The 19,205-nt window shown below is 51.7% G+C and overlaps 5 protein-coding genes across 5 annotated transcripts; 3 read left to right on the forward strand and 2 right to left on the reverse strand.

Moving 5' to 3' along the window:
- Positions 1–831: 831 nt before the first annotated feature.
- Positions 832–1,581, forward strand: PtrM4_147820 (Tymo-45kd-70kd multi-domain protein; the record flags this gene model as incomplete). The annotated part of the gene is made up of 1 exon (XM_001938744.2): positions 832–1,581. The coding sequence occupies one exon, from the start codon at positions 832–834 to the stop codon at positions 1,579–1,581; it is 750 nt and encodes a 249-aa protein (XP_001938779.1).
- A 4,810-nt stretch (positions 1,582–6,391) lies between these two features.
- Positions 6,392–6,499, forward strand: PtrM4_147830 (uncharacterized protein; the record flags this gene model as incomplete). Its single annotated transcript, XM_066109927.1, has 1 exon — positions 6,392–6,499. The coding sequence occupies one exon, from the start codon at positions 6,392–6,394 to the stop codon at positions 6,497–6,499; it is 108 nt and encodes a 35-aa protein (XP_065959910.1).
- Positions 6,500–8,015: 1,516 nt separating this feature from the next.
- Positions 8,016–9,682, reverse strand: PtrM4_147840 (Fungal-trans-2 domain containing protein; the record flags this gene model as incomplete). The annotated part of the gene is made up of 4 exons (XM_066109928.1): positions 8,016–8,514; positions 8,611–8,864; positions 8,928–9,040; positions 9,088–9,682. 4 exons carry the CDS (start codon positions 9,680–9,682, stop codon positions 8,016–8,018), a joined length of 1,461 nt encoding a protein of 486 aa, XP_065959911.1.
- A 631-nt stretch (positions 9,683–10,313) lies between these two features.
- PtrM4_147850 (WD40 repeat protein) lies at positions 10,314–13,567 on the reverse strand (the record flags this gene model as incomplete). Its single annotated transcript, XM_001938742.2, has 3 exons — positions 10,314–11,525; positions 11,574–13,385; positions 13,439–13,567. The coding sequence occupies 3 exons, from the start codon at positions 13,565–13,567 to the stop codon at positions 10,314–10,316; spliced, it is 3,153 nt and encodes a 1,050-aa protein (XP_001938777.1).
- A 1,366-nt stretch (positions 13,568–14,933) lies between these two features.
- Positions 14,934–19,166, forward strand: PtrM4_147860 (histidine acid phosphatase; the record flags this gene model as incomplete). The annotated part of the gene is made up of 4 exons (XM_066109929.1): positions 14,934–18,685; positions 18,740–18,844; positions 18,896–18,933; positions 19,060–19,166. The coding sequence occupies 4 exons, from the start codon at positions 14,934–14,936 to the stop codon at positions 19,164–19,166; spliced, it is 4,002 nt and encodes a 1,333-aa protein (XP_065959912.1).
- Between the last annotated feature and the right edge of the window lie 39 nt (positions 19,167–19,205).

A 19,205-nucleotide genomic window follows, 5' to 3' on the forward strand; every position in this document is an offset into this window, starting at 1 on the left:
GTGGCTTAGCCTTACGACAGCGCATCCTGGAACACCAGGCAGCCAGGCAAGGCACCAGGCAGCGTCAAATTTCAATTTCGCCCAAGCACCCCTAAGCTCTAGCTGGACAGCGCACCGCCCAAGCTGTCGTTAGCAAGGGGGAGGTGAAAAGCAAAAATTGATAGTGTCCTGGTCAGAAAGCGAGAGCGAAAGAGTGCCATGTGCAGTCAAGGCCGATGACTCGGCCAGCGTGATGGCTGCACCGGGTGAGTGATGGCATGCATCGCGACACAGTAAACGCCGACCACGCCCTCTGTGATTATTAACATGGCAAGTCTGTATATCCGCCCAAGCTCCGGTCTCCGCTTTCGTAACGCCCGTACAGGTGGATGCGGGCGAAAGTCTTTACGACCGACGGCGACGGGGCATGGTAAGCCGCGCTACCACCCCTGCAGCCTTTGTGAATCATAGTGTGTTAGCTCACCGACTCGGCCAAGAGCGGTGGAAACATGCCAATAATTCCGAGCACCCCGTTAACCATCGTGGTCATCCTTCATGCGTCAGGGAAACATAAGAAACACGCTTGCCCGCGCTTCAGAAGCCACCATCATCACTCCATCCCACAGACACATCTTTAAACACGACTGCCCCAGCTTGACATCGACTGCTCATCATTCTGATCTGCTACATATTACATCAACCATCTCGGGAATACTGCAAGCTCGGATCACCTTCCATCTACTGGCTCCTCTATTAAGGTTCGTGAACCCTCGTCCTGTCTACAGTCATAGACCAAACTGACTCACACTTTTTTTTTAGGCAATCATATATCTGCCTACACACACTTTAAACATGCCTTCCTCATCACACCTCCGCATTCAATCTTCCTTTGAGCCTTTCACCGCCGAGACCACTCGCTCCCACTTTGTCTCTTCACCACCACAGAAGAAGCAGAAGATGTCTCTCACCCAAACCTACTACATTGCCGCCTCTGCCCGCTCCAAGCTGGGCAAGGAGGCATGCAGGGCCGACCACGACCTCCGCCTACTTGTTGGACACGCAAACCTTCTCGACAGCCTCATGATCGAACTCCAAGACGCCGAACGCCAGCAAGAGCAATGGTTCAACCAGACCATGTCCAAGGCCTCCAAGGCTGAGGAGTCCCGACACATCCAGTGGGCCGACAGCATTGCTGAAGAGGACGACGACGAAGAATCAGACTCCGAGTCAGAGGACGACGACGACTTCGACATGATCCCTATACCGCGCCGCATCGCTCAATCACCGGTTCAGATCAGCACCATGGAAGTTGACGAGGACTCCGAGGACGAGGACGAATTCTACGATGACATGGACGATGTTGCCGACCTCGCTCTCACCCGCGTGCCATCCCAGTCGCAATCACCACCCGAGCTCACCTACGAAGAGGAGTCGGACGACGATACACCCCTCGCATCGCCCCCGCAAACCACACTCAACTTCTCGGACAAGGAAGCCATGCTCACCACTTCCTTCTACGACGCAAAGTCACAACCGCAATACCTCGAAGACGACCACCCGCTGTTCATGGACACAAGCGCGCCGCTCATCACAAGTTACTAGGCCAGCACACCAACATGTTCCGACCTTTTGATTTTGATACAGCATTTTTCAGCGAGCGAGCGATTTCTTTACAACATAGCGTGGCGTTTATTTGTTTGGGCACTATATATCCTCTCTTTTTACTGTTGGCATATACCACACGGCAGTGGCATGGGTTCGCGACGATATCCGGAAGTTATTCTACTCTACTCTACTCTACGTTGCACGATTAGAAGGAACATGGACAGTGGGGGGGAATTTCTGTGGCGAACGGTCTGAGATCTCCCGAGACCAGTTGGTTGAGGCTCCCGTCATAGCTAGAAAATTAAATCATCATCATATTGATCGACCTCCAAGAAAACAAACTCCACCACACTTTTCTCTCAGGTGACGCATTCGCTATCTCTGCACGCTGCATGCTAATCAGGCCATGTCACCCTCAGTCACAGGCACCCCTCCCTCATACGCATGACAACCAGCAGCATGTACGGCACACGACGCATATCCGTGGTGCTCGCTTTGCGATGCGCAATTTGCCCAGTCATACCCGTTCTGCCGTAAAAATTTGGGGGTTGACCGACTTTTGCACAGTGCGTCAGACCCTGGTCCCCGCATCACAGGGCGAGGAGCTTCGCGTCGCGGGCCCGCGGCTCCAAGTCGCCGAGGGGCGCCTCGCATAGTTCAAAGTGACGCTTTCGTCGCATCGCTTTCCTGCTGAAAGGCCGCTTCCGGTGAGGCGATATGATCTCCCTTTTTACTCGCGTCCCCGCATGCAGACGCGATCAGAGACTTTGTTGCTGATGCGTACTCACTGACCGCACTGCCCCACGCACCGCCCAGATGACCAACGAAGTGATTGCCTAATCCTAGACATGACTGCCTGGAGCATGCGTATGCAAAGCCCTGCCGCTTGCAACCGGTCGGCACACAGAATTTGTGATGGTCCGAGAAGATTGCGCTGCGTGTGGACACGAGTACGAGTTCGGGACTTGTAAACCTCCGATGGAAGAAGAGATCGACCAAGTTCGGTCAACGTCTGGTGTTCCGCTCGGTCGAAACACGGGAAAATAGTCTGCACCACGGAAGGCGGATCATTGAGAAAGCGGATGATCCGTGTACCCAAGACATGACATCTTCCACTTTACTCCGCTCAAATCTTGGTATGGTACTGGTACAGTAACCCGACCATGGCATCGCGACGCGCGGAGTCCATGTGCTCAGGGACCTCCTTGAATCACGCAAGAGCCAAGCCCCTCCCTCCCTCTCCACAATCCACAGCTTGTCACAAGTTGCATCAGGAAGTTACAGCGCTGATCACCATCTCTCCCTTTCCCCACGCTCCACTGTGTCGCGGGCGATAGCGGCGGCGGTGATACTCCACGGTGCTTTTCTCGAAACACCACAACAAAGTGTGAGAATCAAACAAATTTCGGTCCAGCCATGTTACGGAACATTCCAAACACGACTGTGCGCAGCCATGGACTTTTGACGAATACTATCATTATCCATGTGCGCAATAGCACCGTGTTTCAGCCGTGGGTTGGTCTTGGATTGATTAGACACGTATACTAGACACACCACAACGGTACAAGCACGACATGGCCCAACTAGCTCATTCACCATGTTTATGCCACGCTGCCTTGTGTCTGGCTGATGGACGGGCGGAACTGAAACAAGTACTCAGCTCGCGCGTAGCTCGCTCAGCTATACGACACACGGAATACGCAGGGCTTTGAATGAAGCGAAACCCTGCTTTACCCATTACGGACACCGCTACACTACCACGTACCAGTCGCTGCAGCGACGGTGAGCTGGCAACAATGCCAACTCAACACCTTGATTTTGTGTTCTGGACCGCAAGCTTACTCTTACCAGACGCCGCTGCCTTCATAACCTTGATGCTAGGTCCCGCGCTTTTTGTCACGTCAAACAGGGAAAAGGGCCATGTGCTTCAGACGAATCCCGATCCCGCCATCAACTCGTCTACGCGACAAAATGGCCCCGTCATCAACACCAACAATCGTGGACAACGCTCAACCAAGCGTCCCTCCAATGTTGGTGAAACAGGCCCACGCTCAACAACCAACTATGCTGATATATACTTCCTTTACTGGGAAGCATGCAAAGGGGCTTCTCACTCAGCATGGAGCGCCTTGTCATGTTGGATTGTCTTGCAGGATTCTAGACCTTGCTGCATCCGGCAGGGACGACGAGGTGAGGCTTAACGCATCCTCTCCAATAGAAGAGTAGTAGCAAGCTGTCTTGTAGATCATGTCAGCTCCGGGGATTAACTTGTTAAGCGACAAGATAAGGGAAGGAATAGTATAGGATCAGCCGCCATGTCTCAAGACGCCAGATGAACAAGTCATCGGTTTCTCTTGGTTTCTCCTGGACTCCCAGGTGCCCAGATGCTGCTATATCCTCCGATCATAAGCAGCTCTGTGCGCTCATCGCGAAGGTTGCGGAAGGTCTCGACCGATCCATGTTCGATAAGCGATTCTGACACCGCGCGATTCGATGTGACATGGTTTCCGTCGATCGTCGCAAACCAGGGTCTCAGCCCGCTATCGCCATGGGTGGATCCGATTGGGCCGGCGGGCGCTCGCTAATTATGGATCAAAACCTGGTTTTCACATGCTGTTCTCCCTTTCTCATCGGAAAACTATCCTATGCCATCCACGGCTGCTGACATAGCCGATCATGTGACTTACAGCCGGCTGCCATGGATAACGGTTTCCTCGGGTAAGTACCGCAAGCCACGAACGACTTGTCACCTGCCGTTGCTATATTGGATATACGAGATACATCGGTTTTTCGGTCTCTCGACATTGCCGTGGTGTTCCGATCTTGTCCGGCTTCTGATTTCCGACTGTCCGACCCACCGTGTTTTTCACATGTGCATGAGAGGGTGGACTAACTACAAGCCGAATATATCTGGGTAATCATGACGGCAGTTTTTTATTTGCTTTCTGGCCAAACGGATGATGAAATTTACCCTCGCGTCATCCCGTGCCGAGGCAAGCACGACCTTCGCAGTTCGTACGAAGAAAACCCCTTCCTCCGTTTCGATAGCTTGGACAGCTTAGTAAAGAGGGAAAAAATCTCACCACCATCAACTTATCCACGCATACGTAGTCCGCAACTCTAGTTACCGCAAATCTCAATTTGCACTAAAGACCATCCCAGCAATCAAACCAGCAGCCGGAAACCCCTTTCTAGCAAACATTTGCCCTTCCCGCACCTGCGCCAACCACACCATGACGGGAAACTTTTCTTTCGCCGAACATGCCCGGTGGTGGCTCCTTGCTCCTAGCCTCCCAGACTAGAATTTTCTACCACTATCGTGGAAAAGTTTTCCATCATGTCATTTCTTTCTACTGCATGCATGCATTGGCCATCCACGGGACCAGGCAGGAATTTGTGTTTTTCCTGCAGGGTAAAAAGTGGGGGCCACGGGTATTGATTGACATGAGGCGATCACGGCTCGTCCGAGCCTCGGATGTACGTGGTAGTAGGGATAGACTATGCACGGCAATATCGTGAGATTTGGGTTTGGTGTTGAGGGTGCGTGCGGTGGGGGTTATGCAGTGGGGTGGGGATTCGTGCGGTAGGGTACGGCCGTTACGGCTATTTGGGCGTTTACAGCATAGCATGTCCGTGAGTGGGGTTTGATGTGCTGTTGTGGCTGGTGAGGTAAGGTTGAATTGGGCTTTCTTTACGGGTAGGGAGGATGACTAGGGATACTAGGAGAAAAAGCATCTAGTTAGAAGGTTAGGCATACCGGTATACCACTATCTTTTCTGCTTCTGTGTATACCTGCTTGCGAGCGTAGATCGGTGTCTTTGGGTGAGGCTAGTGGTCTTGATCAAATCTGGTTGTGGGTACAATGGTGCATGTTGGCGTTGCTGAGAAGTCATATATTTGGGATGTGTTTCCCCCCGTCTCAGATCGTACAAGCAGGAATTCAGTCTAAGAAACATGTTTTCGCAGTGGATTAAAACGTGTGAAGCTTCTCTGCGCGGTAAACAAACTTCATTCAGATAGACATACATCTAAGCTGCCGTAACTATCACTGTTCTATTCACTGTTCACTTCTCTACAGCATTCACGCGCATAAATATGAGAATGATCCTCCACAATTGCACTTAAACCAATCAATCCACGACAGTTCAACCTCTACAAGTCAGACACTGTTGCGAAATTCCTCAAGACATCTCAAACCTCCAATTCCCAGCCCCAACCCCTTCATGTCTCACTCACCCCATAAAACCCCACAAAACCCCACAAAACCCCTCTCAAGGCCGATCCTTCCAAAAACCCTCAGCAACCACCCTACCCATGTGCTTAAGACGACCCAACGTCGTAGAAAGTACCCTAAACCCCTGTATATCACGTCGCATATACTGCGCCTCCAAAGGCGCAAGTGAGATGCGGTTCTGACGGGCACCAGCGTCGGAAGCACGGCGGCGGGTAGGGCGGAGGCTCACAGCGGAGTCTGCGGTAAAGGGTGTGAAGATCGTGTCGTCAAAAAAATTTTCGTTGTGTGTGAGAGGGGAGCACAGAGGGCCATAGGAAGGGCGTTCGTAGTCGCGTGTTGGGATGTGTGAGAGATGGAGTTGAGGGCGAGGGTTGGGACGACGTGTAGTGTCATGCCAGTCAAGGTTTTGTGGTGTGTGATATGTTAATAGTGAAGGAGCTTGGGGGGTTGGCTCGTCATGGGGAAGTGGTTGTGGTCGTGCTTGGAGTGATTGTGATTGACGGGTGACTCGTCCTGTAGATGAGGATGCAACACCACCACTACCACGATGCTGTTGAACCCTAGCACCCCGATATGGAGAAGGATCGCTGTAAGAACGGCGGATATGAGCTTCCGTTGGTCTTGAAGGTAGAGCTTGAGCAGCTGGGGCGCGGGCCTGTTTCTCCCACACCAAAGGCGTAGGCACCGCAGCTTCCACTTCATAGGGCTCGTACAGGTCTGCATATATGATTCCACCAGATCTCCTAGTCTCGCTTTCCTCGCTGCTATGTTCGATGGGGTTGTAGTTGTACGCCATATCTCCACTTGTCGTTCCAGCAAACCGAATAGGAATAGTTTGGGGTGTATGTGTTTCCTGGACTGACTCAGTCGTTGTATCCGAGGGGAGGAGTAAGTATGCCATCTCGACGTATGTTTAGTATTCAAGAAGAAAAGATGAAGAGGAAATCGCTGTATTGATGTAGTGAGGTTGGTTGCAGATGTTGCAGAGAAAAGATGGTAAGTTGGTCATCCTCGGAAGGAACGATCTGATAAACCTGCTGGGAATACATTGTGCAGTTCTTCAAAATGTTCTGTAGACATACGGAAGCAGGTTTCATGACTCATGTGGGCTGTCATGCGAGCTGGGAGTGAACGGTTGGACTTGCATGCTGCGGGACGACGGAGGTCTGTGTCATGGGCTAGGTATCTGTGCAGCACTGGTATTATCGAATTTTTTTTATGCTTCCCTCAAACATAAGAAGGGCTTCGCCACTGGTTATGTGGGCGAGAAGGTGATCACTGTCAAGTCAAGTACAGGATACAAACAAGACGCGACGATATCCACTGAAAAAAACACAGGCACACTACACAACAAGACCACTTCACACAAAAAAACAAGGTTCATATCACGATTCACATGTTTGGTTCATCTATTTGGTCTGAATCCGACAAAGACATGAAGCAATCTCACGATACATGTACCACCGTACCATCCCAGTCACCACCATCATCCAAGAAAGCACACACTCTCCCACCAATAGACTATGAAGCATACACTGAAGAATACGGATCTACACATCCAGCCTATGCACTACGTCGTGCGAAAGGGGGTCTGCAACCGTATAGTTCTGCGCCAAGTATTTGGCTAGACCCAGGGAACGAGATGGCGAAGATGATGCCTGGGCTACTCATGATGCTGGAACCTGATATCAAAAACTGGGAAGAGCGTGCCCAAGAGACTCCTCTTATAAGGGACACTTCCCCTATCTCTGGATGTTGAGATAAAAAGTGGGGATGTAGGAAATTGTCTGAGCCGTTTGATTCTACTATCCTACCACGCTTTTCCCCCATTCAACGTTTCCCATCGTTGCCGAAAAATCTCATCGCTGTACTTTGGCCTACGGTGTATTCATCGTCAATTTGTTCGCGCTCTCCCTCGCTGCTTGTGCTCATGTCTTCAGCATCGAGCACTTCTGCCCTGCAGAGTCCCATGTTCATCCACAGTCTCTTCACTCTTTCATCAAGGTTACAAGGTACCTATACGCAGCTCTTCATGCGCTCGAGCATTTGATCGCTGGAGAATATCGCTTGTAGACCAACAACGTTGCGACAGTATTGCGAGAAATATGGCAAAGTGTTCTGACCAGAGTTGGCTCGGAAGCATTTGGACATGCTTTTCGCTCCCAAGGCACCGATCGTGAGTGTCCAGAATAAGAGGTCAGGGGCGCTGGACCATTTGTAGATGGGTATGTGCTGCAGTGTCTTGGAGCTTCGTCGTAACTCGTGAGAGACGGCAACCAAGGGGCTGCGCATTTGGCTCTGGGGCGACAACCATGAAAATAATAAGAGCGAGACAGATGCTCTCACTGACAGTCGACTGGGAATTATCGTGTTGGTTCCGGTCATACTGGTTGTTATCGTACCAATTGAAGAGTCTGTATAGTAGGAGACTCGCGTGCTTTTGTAGATCCAAGGGGTCGACTGGACAATTTCCAGTATCGTACCAGCTTGTAAGGTCAGAAATGAAAACTGCAATTGTAGGAGTGATGTTGAATAGCCCACGGTCAATGCCAAGATTGTGAAATTGCCGTAGCATGTTCGTGAAAGAATGTGGTGAATGAAATGAGAGAGTAGCGTAGTCGTCTATCTGCTTGTTTGCGCTGACTAGAAGCGCGTAGGGTCGCTTAAAAGTTGTGATTGATTGAGCGATGCTGTGCCTATAAACTGTTAGCAAACACTCGCCAAAAGATTCAGAGGAAGACAAGAAGCGAGAGTATCCTCTAGGAATTGGGGACCTTCTAAGACGAACTCACATGAGAATGAACGCCTGCAAACATCGATTTCCATTCAGTGCAGCAAGCCCACCTCTCTGCGCTATCATCGTCCGCAATCCACTGAGATGAGCATTGCTCACACTCACGCTACACCTTCTATCATCTCCCTTCTTCCCTAGGTCTGCAAGATCGGCTTCCTCTAGCGCAAGCAGGATGAGAACAGTAGCGATAGTTGTATCATCTGTGCTTTTGCTCGGATCGGAAAGCAGCCTGTTGACTTCGGAGATGGCACGCTATTTATAAGCGTCTGTATCGATCTTCGTAGCCCGAGATGCGGGGGTAAGTGCTGCGTAGACGAAAGGAGCTCCCATAGGGCTATGGATACAAGCGGAAATCCACTCTGTAGCTGCTACTTCTGAGAATCTGTGTAGATCTATAGGTAACAGGCGTGGTGTGGACATTTGAACAACTATTCTTGTTAGTGAAAAACAAACATGCGCTGATATCCCAACTTACACTGATGAAGTAGATACTTCGTTTTGGTGTCCAGTTGCACTGATAGGCAGTCAAACGATCCTAGTGAGCGTATGAAGAGGGTGCTCTGGCTTGACAGTGAGGGTCGTTCAGTATTTGGTAAGTTGAAAGCTTCGTCTGCATAGTTGTTCTCTGCACATGGACTGGTGTACCTGGACACGGGACTATTACCCGTCCAAGTACTGCTGTTACTGGAAAATACACTGTTGCTCCTGCTGCTACTTCGCGATGTAACCGTCCACTTCTCCAAGGGCATCAGAGGCGAGCCGCACCCCAGTGCATGGGTGTTGCTAGCTTGAGGTGGTGCGTTATAACGACATGAAGTCCCTCGACTCGCCTTGATATTCGAAGTCGATTCCGATTTCGGGCTCTTTGGTCTAGTACTCCAAGGCTTCTTGTTGCGAGCTGACTTCATAACGAAGGACCTGACGACCTTGTCTGGTTTTGCATTGATACCGCCGTTGCTAGAGTCGATAAACATGTAAGTTGTCGGGGGTTTCTCCCCTTTTCTGGATGGAGACGTTCGGCCGCTGTCTGCGCGAGTGGTGTCAATTTGCTTGGCCTGTTGTGCAAGCATTGTGGATTAGTTACACAAGGATGGAAGATCTGCAGGGGCAAAGATTGGATATTGAAAGATGAATATTGCTCAGAGATAACGCGATTTGCAAGACAAGATATGCAATGCGAAAAGGGAAGTTTGTAGTTGCAAGGGAATGTTTTTTAACCCCACGGCTTGGAGCTGGTTCGCCGCGCTAGCCGTAATGGTGGCTTGTTTTGAGGTGATAAGGAAGGGACGACCGAGCGGCAAGACCGTAACATGCGGACTCGACAACCAACTCTATGATAAGATATGTCTTAATACGAACAAGCAGGCGCAAAGGCTACATCGAAGGCGTAGCAAAATGCGGTCGTTTTGATCCGCATGTGAACGGGCACGTGATAAGATCCTACTTTGCGTGTTCGTCGGTAGCTGCCACAAGGGAAGGCACGACCGAGCGTCAAAACCATGGACACCTTTGTGGGAAACATGACGTATGCCATAGTAGGTATAGTAATGCGATAATGCAGGTCTGAGATTTGATCCGAAAGCGAAGGAATGGGGACTTCAGTTTTGTGCGACCACACATACCAAGGGAGTGCCGGCAACTCCGAACAACAGCTCGTGCGGTAAACGTGCTTAAACAACTTTTCGATTGTCCATTCATGGCTCACCTTGTACTCCTAACCCATCCCACAACGCCTACGCTATACCCAACAAGTCCACCCACCCTCTCTCTTTCCCTCTTTGCTTCCTCTTGCCATTTCCTCAATTGCCCCACTAGTTCAGCGTCTTTGACAACAATATCCCCATGTAGTCGCAAGAAAACACTCATCCATGCCTGTACAAGCTCGTAGTCTCGACGTTGTCTCAATCGTGCCGTGAGCGCCTCGGTGAACGTCCGTAGCTCTGTGTATGGTTCGGTAGTGTCAAGGGTGCGAATTGCGATATCGGCGGCAGAAGGTGGAAGCAAAGCAAGATGGGATAGGAGAGGCGTATATTCAGCGGTTTCGGCTGCATGCGCAAGGTGGCGACTGAACTCATCTGTAGCTGTGGCGGCGCTAGAACGCGAAGCAAGCGCGGAGCTGGATATGCGAGACTTTGGATCTTGATCGAGTGACGTAAGGGCATCGGTCTCTGCTCCTTTTGTCTGGGTTTGGCCGACAGATGGTAAGAAGAATGGGGCTTTCTCTGGTGCCTTGGGGGCTTCTTTCGGTTTGTTGCGAGCACGGATTACGTCGAGGTGTAACAACGTTTGCCAACGAGACTTTGGGACTAGACTGAGAGTCGTAATCTTGTCACTAAGCTGATCCATGATCGGAACGGTAACCTCGTCACCATCTGCGTCTTCTGACTGCTCTTCAGTGGCAGCTTCAACAACAGCAACACCACCCTCGCCGGATGCTGTAGGTGCGCTGACTGTGGCAATGTCGTCCTCTGTTATCTGGCGTGTCGATACATGCGTGAAGAGCGTTCGATTCGTCCAGATGTGCACACCAACCTCCCCTTCGAGCCCAGTGGCGAGGAATTCGCCAGAAGGTGAAAAGGCCATTGTGTTGCATTTCCTTGGTAGCCTCATTGCGTCGATGAGATGGCCAGTCGGTAGATCCCAGACCCTGACAGTAGAGTCTGATGCAGCAGAGATGATCCATCGACCATCGCTCGAAAATGTATAGTCGAGTGTTTGCAGCTCAGCATGGGATCGAGATGTCCAGAGCTCTCGAATAAGCTTCTTAGTCGTAATGTCCAATACCCGAATGGAGCTATCGTCACAGCTCAACGCTATCAGATCACTGTTTCGATGATAGCGGATGCCAAGTATCTTGGTCATGGGATACCAGTCGATCTCGTGCAGTAGGATACCTGTAGCAAAGTCCCAGAACTTTATCAAATGTCAGTATTACCCAGCTAAAAGGGATGCTTCACTCACCTTCACTTTGCCATCATCCGAGCAACTTATAAGCGTGCGGTTCAGGCCGTCTACAGCAAGTCCGGTAATAGCTCCCTTGTGTTTGCCTTCTCCCTTTGCATACTTGCGTGGAGAATCATCGGCGACGTCCTGGGCCTGTAATTGTTGCAGTTTGTACCGCTTTGCCTCCACCGGAGTGAGTCGAGCGGGAAATCTTCGTCGAAATTGGCCAGATTGAAGGTTGTACATGTCAATGGAACCCCCAGCAGAGCCAATCAAAGCAAAAGTGCCGCAGGCTGAGACTGCGACACTCTTGACCTCGGTTCCGTCGCCTGTATCGAACGCCCATCTTCCTGCTCGTTTGCGGCCCCAGAACCAGGTTCTCGCCTTCTTATCACCAGCGTGTCCGGTAACAATGCTCTCCCATCCAGTCATGTTGACCTCTGTGGCTTTTTTGGGTTGTCCTTTGATCTTGGATGAGTTGTTCCAGATGCCAGTCACGCCAGGCATTGCCCCCACGCCACCGTCGCGATTGAGACAACACGCCATACAGGTGATAGCGGGAGCCTTGAGATCTTCCAACCTGTTATAGTTCCTCGATGTCTCATCATTTCCGGCCAACAGACCCATCTTCTTGGCCTTCTTCTGAATGGCTCCCTGACTGAGCTCTGTGCTTTGTCCATCTCGTCGCAGACTCCAGCCCCATAGACTACGGTCTTTGCTCGCGCTAAGAAGCCATTTGCCAACATCATCAGAGCCATCCGAGTTGGAAGGGAGGAAACGGAGGGTCGAGACTGGCGCCGCATGTCCGCCGCGAGAATGTAGGATGCGCGGTACAGGTGAGAAGGGGGTTTCGTCAAAGATCCAACTTTTCAGCGCGTTGTCCAAGCCACTCGATACAATGACGGCCTGCCCAGCCAGAAACTCGATCTTGCTGATACCTCCACCGACACCACCGCTTGCAGACGGGGGTGGACTGTGAGCTCCTCGCAAGGTACCTGTCTTACGACCACCCTTGTTGAGATCCCAAAATGCAATGTCGCCGCTGTCGCTGCTAGCCGTCGCCATAACACCGTCTTCGCGACCATCATTCCCAGCGCCCAAACCATCGGTCCTGAAGGAAATGGACGTCACTGGGTGCTTCTGCGAGCCACCTGTGTTCAAGCGCATTACCTCCTTATCCGCACGTACATCATGTATCGTAACAGGACCCGATTCGTATGCGATGGCGAGGAGCGACAGGGCTGGCGTCGGCTGCAGTGCGGTCACGGAACCAAAGTCTGCGGCGGGTGGAAGGAGCGTATACAATAGCTTTCCGGTGCTGATATTCCATATCTCGACGGATCCATCTTTTCGCCCGACGAAGATTTTGTTGAGATAGGTGGGCATGTTGCAGATGCAGCCCGAGAGTTCACTGGCAGAGGCGCCCTGGAGAGAAGTGTAGTGTTCCAAAGTCGCTGTTCTCCAGACGTCAATCTTGGTGCTGCCGCATCCCACGATCCATTCTCCAAGGACGACCAGTCTCGTGATGCGCTCAATGCCACCACGAGGTAGCTCTAGCTCGCCAACCTTCTTTCCGCGCTGGAAAACCCAGACGCCGCGCTCAGATTCGCTCTCTGCGCCAGACCAGGCTGCAAAGACAAGCTTTTTCCATGCTAGCGTTGCTGTGATATCCTCGGGAGTCTGCGGGCGGGTTATGAAGACGAGGTTGAGACCGCGCTTGAGATCATAAGTCTGAAGGGAGCGGCCGACAGAGGTTGTGATTTGGAAGGTAGTCTTTCCAAGCGGAAGCGAGGTGAAGGGAACATTGGTTGGCGACACAAGGCCTACTGTCTATGTTCGGTCAGTCGTGCGCAAAACTTGACGAGGACGCCGGTGGAGCTTACTCTGAACGGCGCAAATATCTTGGACTGGCGGACGAGTGGCGCAGAGCTCTCTTCGGCATTACTCTGTATTTTTTGCCGCTTGCTCACTGGGCCAGTGACAGCACCATCATGCACCTTGGGGCCTGCCATGTTTAAGGTTGGTTGGGAAAGAACGACGGGGCGCATGCATGTGCCGGTGGTTCTCACCAAATTTTTGCGGACGCGGAGATGAGATTAGATTAGATCTTCTCCCGCCTGCAGTCGGTGCCAAGAGATCGACGCAGGGTACCCGGCCCTCTGGACCTCTCCGGCCTTGGACGAGATGAATGGTACCTACGCTCAAATGATGCACTATGCATTACAGAGCCTACTGTATGTACACCGCTTCCCCAGATCCAACTGTGGTACGCCGCGCAGCATGTTTAGAAGTAGCATATCCCTTCACCGCATCTGTTTCATCTTCCTGATGCGTCGACGATCGGCCTTGATCGATTTGACTTGCGCTCTCCACGCTTCGAATCTCAGGGCAGGGCTTCCGGTCCGATGTGCTATGCACACGTGGCGCACCTTAAGGTTGTTACCGGGCCCATAGTGGACATGGATAGCTCGAAATGGTACAGCATATGCATGCGACAGATGGAACCTGTCCATTGAGACGATGGCCTTGTCGCATGCCGCCAAGTCGGGCTCAGTGACGTACTATTCGTGATGTTTGATATACAGGCCTGAATCCCGTCCCGCGGCAGGAGCATTCTCTCTTATTGCGCATCCAGAGAACGATGGATTTGAAGCTGTAACAAGACCCGTCGCCAAATCATCATTGTGTCAGCTCACTCGCTTGTGGGAAAAGCAACGAAAGCGTCCAACATAACCCCGCAAAGGCAGGGTACAGGACGTAGCATCAATGGAGCCACCACTCACCCGCACGCCGAGTTCTGAGAGCACGCGATCATGGCAACACCTCACGAGTGCGAGCGGTACATCGGGCGTGGGAAAGAAGGCCAAGTCGAGTGAAGCTGAGACGGGCATCGCCACGGCCGAGCGTGCGAGTGTGTCGCTCCCTCCGCTGGGGGCAAGGGCAATTCGACAGAGCCTGCCCACCCGCCGCGCCTCCAAAGCATCTGATAGTCTGATTGAATACTTTGGATCTGTCTGGTCTGGCTCTGGCTCTGGCTCTGGCTCTGGCTCAGGCTCAGCCATCGACGAGGCCGATGTCACGCCAACGCTAGAGAGTACCCGGGGCAGTCTTGCAAGCGCCCCAGTAAATCCCATGCTGTTGCCGGAATCATACCGACATGCGCGACCTGACGTCGGTACTGCAGCTGTAGAATCAAACCGATTGTCTGTCTCGTCATTCGTGTCGGCCATATCTAGCAGAGCCTACAGTTGGAGTGGGAAAAGCTCCGTCGCAGGCTCAGAAAGCGAGGGTACGTCATGCGTCCGACATGCACTGCATCTTTGATTGTTTTCACATGCACATGCACACCTGAACACACTGACTTTCTGCACAGTCAAGATGGAGAACCCGCACGGCACCACGACGGCAACAACGTCGCTCTCCGTCACCACGTCGAGTCAGAATGGCAGTCTCGGCACCAAGGCATCGCCGACTCAGATGCTCTTCCCCCAGGATCAAGCAAACGCAAACCACAACCAGCCAGGCACGAGCCCCAATACCGCCCCCGTCCACCCCGCCTCTCCCCAGCTTGGTCACCCGCCGCTCCACGTAGTACCCCAGCACCGTCGCTCGCGAAGTCGAACAGCCCAGAGGCGCATCAGCGGAAGCACAGCCACCAGCAGCAGCCCGGCGAGCAGAGATATGCGCGAGAAGAAGCAGACCAAGGGCATAATTGGCGTATGCGCCTTGGAATCAAAGGCACGTAGCAAGCCTGCACGCAACATCTTTGGCAAATTGGTGGACGAATTTGACGTCAAGATCTTTGGCGACAAGATTATCCTGGACGAGGCCGTCGAGAATTGGCCCGTCTGCGACTTCCTCATATCCTTTTTCTCAGATGGCTTCCCTCTAGAAAAAGCCATTGCCTACACCAAACTGCGAAAACCCTTCTGCGTAAACGACCTGCCCATGCAACAAGTGCTGTGGGATCGTCGCCTGTGTTTGGGTATACTGGACAAGCTCAATGTGCCTACCCCGAAGCGCATTGATGTGAGCCGAGACGGCGGTCCGAAGTTACCGTCGGCTGAATTCGCCAAAGCTCTGTACGAGCGAACGGGACTGAAGCTGGAAGGACCTGAAGATGGAACAGGCGGTGGCTCTCTTGCACCAAAGAAAATCGAACTCATTGACGACGGCAACACTATCTGCGTCGACGGTGTCACCCTTACGAAGCCCTTTGTAGAAAAGCCGGTCAGCGGTGAAGATCACAACATCCACATCTACTTCCACAAGAAAGACGGGGGCGGCGGACGGCGATTGTTCCGGAAGATCAACAACAAAAGCTCAGAAAAGGACGATACCCTTGAAGTACCACGAGCCATTCTCGAACCAACAGGCAGCTACATCTACGAACAGTTTCTGCAGGTCGAAAACTCAGAGGACGTGAAAGCATACACTGTCGGCCCAACTTTCTGCCACGCCGAAACGAGGAAGTCGCCTGTCGTCGATGGTCTCGTCAAGCGGAACCCTAGCGGCAAGGAAGTGCGTTATGTGACCAAGTTGAGCGAATCAGAAGCAGCTATCGCAGCCAAGATCTCAGAGGGATTTGGACAACGAGTGTGTGGTTTTGACCTACTCCGTACTGGGGAACAGAGCTACGTTATCGACGTCAACGGATGGAGCTTTGTAAAAGACAATGGCGATTACTACGACAAGGCAGCCAACATCTTGAAAGACATGTTCCTCAAGGAGATTGCCCGAAAGCAACGCAAAGATGCCGCACAGCACGCCGCCGTCGATGCGCAAGCCACTACTGACACTGCTTCTGGCATTCCGGTCAAGAACAATTCGGTTCACCGCAAATCCCTCGGAAAGCTCTTCAAGAGTCCTAGTATGTCGAAGATGGGGGGCCATGTCCATCTACCACATATGCGACAGTCCAGTACTATGCCTTCTTCTCCTGAAGCATCAATGAGTTCGACGCCTGTTGCAGCTTCGCCTGGGATCGAAAAGGCCGATTTTGCGGCTGTGGCGGATACTCCAACAACGACCACCACAATCACATCTACATCGACGCCTGAAGGCCCAGCATCTGAACCTGAGTTTTCACTTCCTTCTGCGTTCGACGAGGATGACCTAGAACTTGAACACGAAAAATCGGCATCAGATGATCACGTGAACGTACCTCCTCCAGCAACTGCGGCACAGTGGAAGCTCAAAGGTGTCGTTTCAGTCATTCGTCATGCCGATCGCACTCCGAAGCAAAAGTTCAAATACACCTTTCATTCAAGGCCTTTCGTTGATCTCCTCAAAGGACATCAGGCTGAGGTACTATTGATTGGTGACGCAGCGCTGCAAAGTGTCAGTGATGCGGTCAAAGTGGCCATGGACGAGAACCTTGAAGATCCAAAGAAGTTGCGCGAGCTGCAATTGTACCTGAACAAAAAGGGCGCTTGGCCTGGCACCAAGGTCCAGATCAAGCCCATGTTCCGCAAGAGGAGAAAGGAAGAGTTGCAACCGGGAGAGACGCTGCCAGAAGAGGTCCCCGAAGAGATGCCTGAAGCCCAAATGTCCGAGTCGACAGCTACAGATGTCACAGACGCAACCACTGCATCAGTCACTGAAGGCGAGCAACCTGAACTTCTCAAGAACAGGAGTGATTCCATGTCTGGGGTCACACTGTCTCGTATCACTGCGCAAGACAACAACATGGTTCTGGATAAATTACAGCTCATTATCAAGTGGGGAGGTGAGCCGACGCACTCCGCCCGACATCAGACGCAAGATATGGGTGCAAACTTCCGCAACGATCTCTTGTTGATGAACAGGGATGTACTTGACGACGTGCACATCTTCAGCAGCTCAGAGCGACGAGTTACAACGAGTGCACAGATCTTCGGTGCTTCGTTTCTTGACAAAGACCAATACCCGTCTGAACACATTCAAGTCCGCAAAGACCTTCTAGACGACTCTAATGCGGCCAAGGATGTCATGGATAAAGTCAAGAAGAAGCTCAAGACCTTGCTACGCGCCGGTGATAAAGCTCCGCCACAGTTTGCATGGCCAAAGGATGTACAAGAGCCATATCTTGTCGTTAGACAGGTAGTGGACCTGATGAAATTCCATCAGCGCGTCATGAACCACAATTTCAAGAAGATCGAATCGGAAGCCATCTCATCACTAGCTGCACTCGCTTCTCCACCATCGGGAGGACAGACGCCAGGGCAATCCCAGTACACCAATGTCAACCACATTCAGTCGCGCTGGTGTTGTAACGAAGGCCCCGAGCTGTTCAAGGAACGCTGGGAAAAGCTGTTCAAAGAGTTTGGTGATGCCGACAAGGTTGATCCTAGCAAAATATCGGAGCTATACGATACGATGAAATTCGATGCTCTACATAACCGTGCCTTCTTAGAATGGGTCTTCACCCCAGATGCTACATTCGTAGACGAAGAATCTGTTGCAGAAGGCAGTTCAAAGCAGACCACACCTGATAATCGTTCTGCGAAATCGATACAACTTGGCCCGACCCCGTCAGATGCACAACAGAAAGCGGATGCGAAGGATCAAACAGAGAAGAACGAACGCGGTAGCCTCTCTCATCGCATGGGCTTCAGGCGCAGGTCCGAGGTCGCTATAAAGGCCCCACCACCACCATCTTATGCTCACGAGTCGTATTTCAAGCTCTACTCTGGGCTCGGGACAGCAGCTTCCAAGGCACAGACTGATGCGCGACTTGTCAAACTTCGTGAGATGTACCATCTCTGCAAGGTGCTCTTTGACTACATTGGTCCACAAGAGTACGGTATCGAGAGCGAAGAGAAGCTAGAGATTGGCTTACTTACATCGCTTCCGCTACTTAAAGAAATTGTTGGAGACCTTGAAGAGCTACAGGCATCAGATATGCCCAAGTGTTTCTTCTACTTCACGAAAGAATCGCACATTTACACTTTACTCAACTGCATAATAGAGGGTGGAATTCAGACAAAAATTGAACGCAACGCAATTCCAGAGCTCGATTACCTGTCGCAGATTAACTTTGAGCTTTACGAGTCAGAGAATGCTAGTATCGACGACAAGCCTCATACTTTCAACTACAGCATTCGGATAACTCTGTCACCAGGCTGTCACGCATTTGCTCCACTTGATGTGTAAGTCTTCACCTCGCCTCTTGATTTGGACCAGCGGCTTATATGAACACATAGGCAACTCGACTCGCGACACATGATTGGTTTCGCTCCCCGTCGCAGTCTCACCCACCACCAAGACTGGAAAGAAGTCCTGGAGACCCTACGCGCAAAGTTTCACACGTAGGTTTACTTGGGACCCGCTTTACTTGTGTATTTACTAACACCAGCTAGTGTAAAACTCCCGAAATCCTTTGTGGCTATCGATCTCAGTGAGAAGGTACCCGAGGCTTTCGAGCGGAGCAGCAGCAAGGGCAAGGAACACAACATGACCGAGAGTGAAGAGAGAGGCAGAGCAGAAGAGAGAGCAGAGGGAGCAGAGCTTTTACCAATCACAGACGTGAATGGGGAAATCTTCAGCCCGACTCCAGAGGGCTCGGAGCCGATGAACATAAGTCCTACGAATTTACCGTCGCCAGCGTTAGACATTACCCGTGAAGAGTAAGAATATGGATTGATTGGACATTCTTAGACTGGGAGGCTG

Source organism: Pyrenophora tritici-repentis, chromosome 9, assembly GCF_003171515.1.
Source record: "Pyrenophora tritici-repentis strain M4 chromosome 9, whole genome shotgun sequence".
Lineage (NCBI taxonomy): Eukaryota > Fungi > Ascomycota > Dothideomycetes > Pleosporales > Pleosporaceae > Pyrenophora > Pyrenophora tritici-repentis.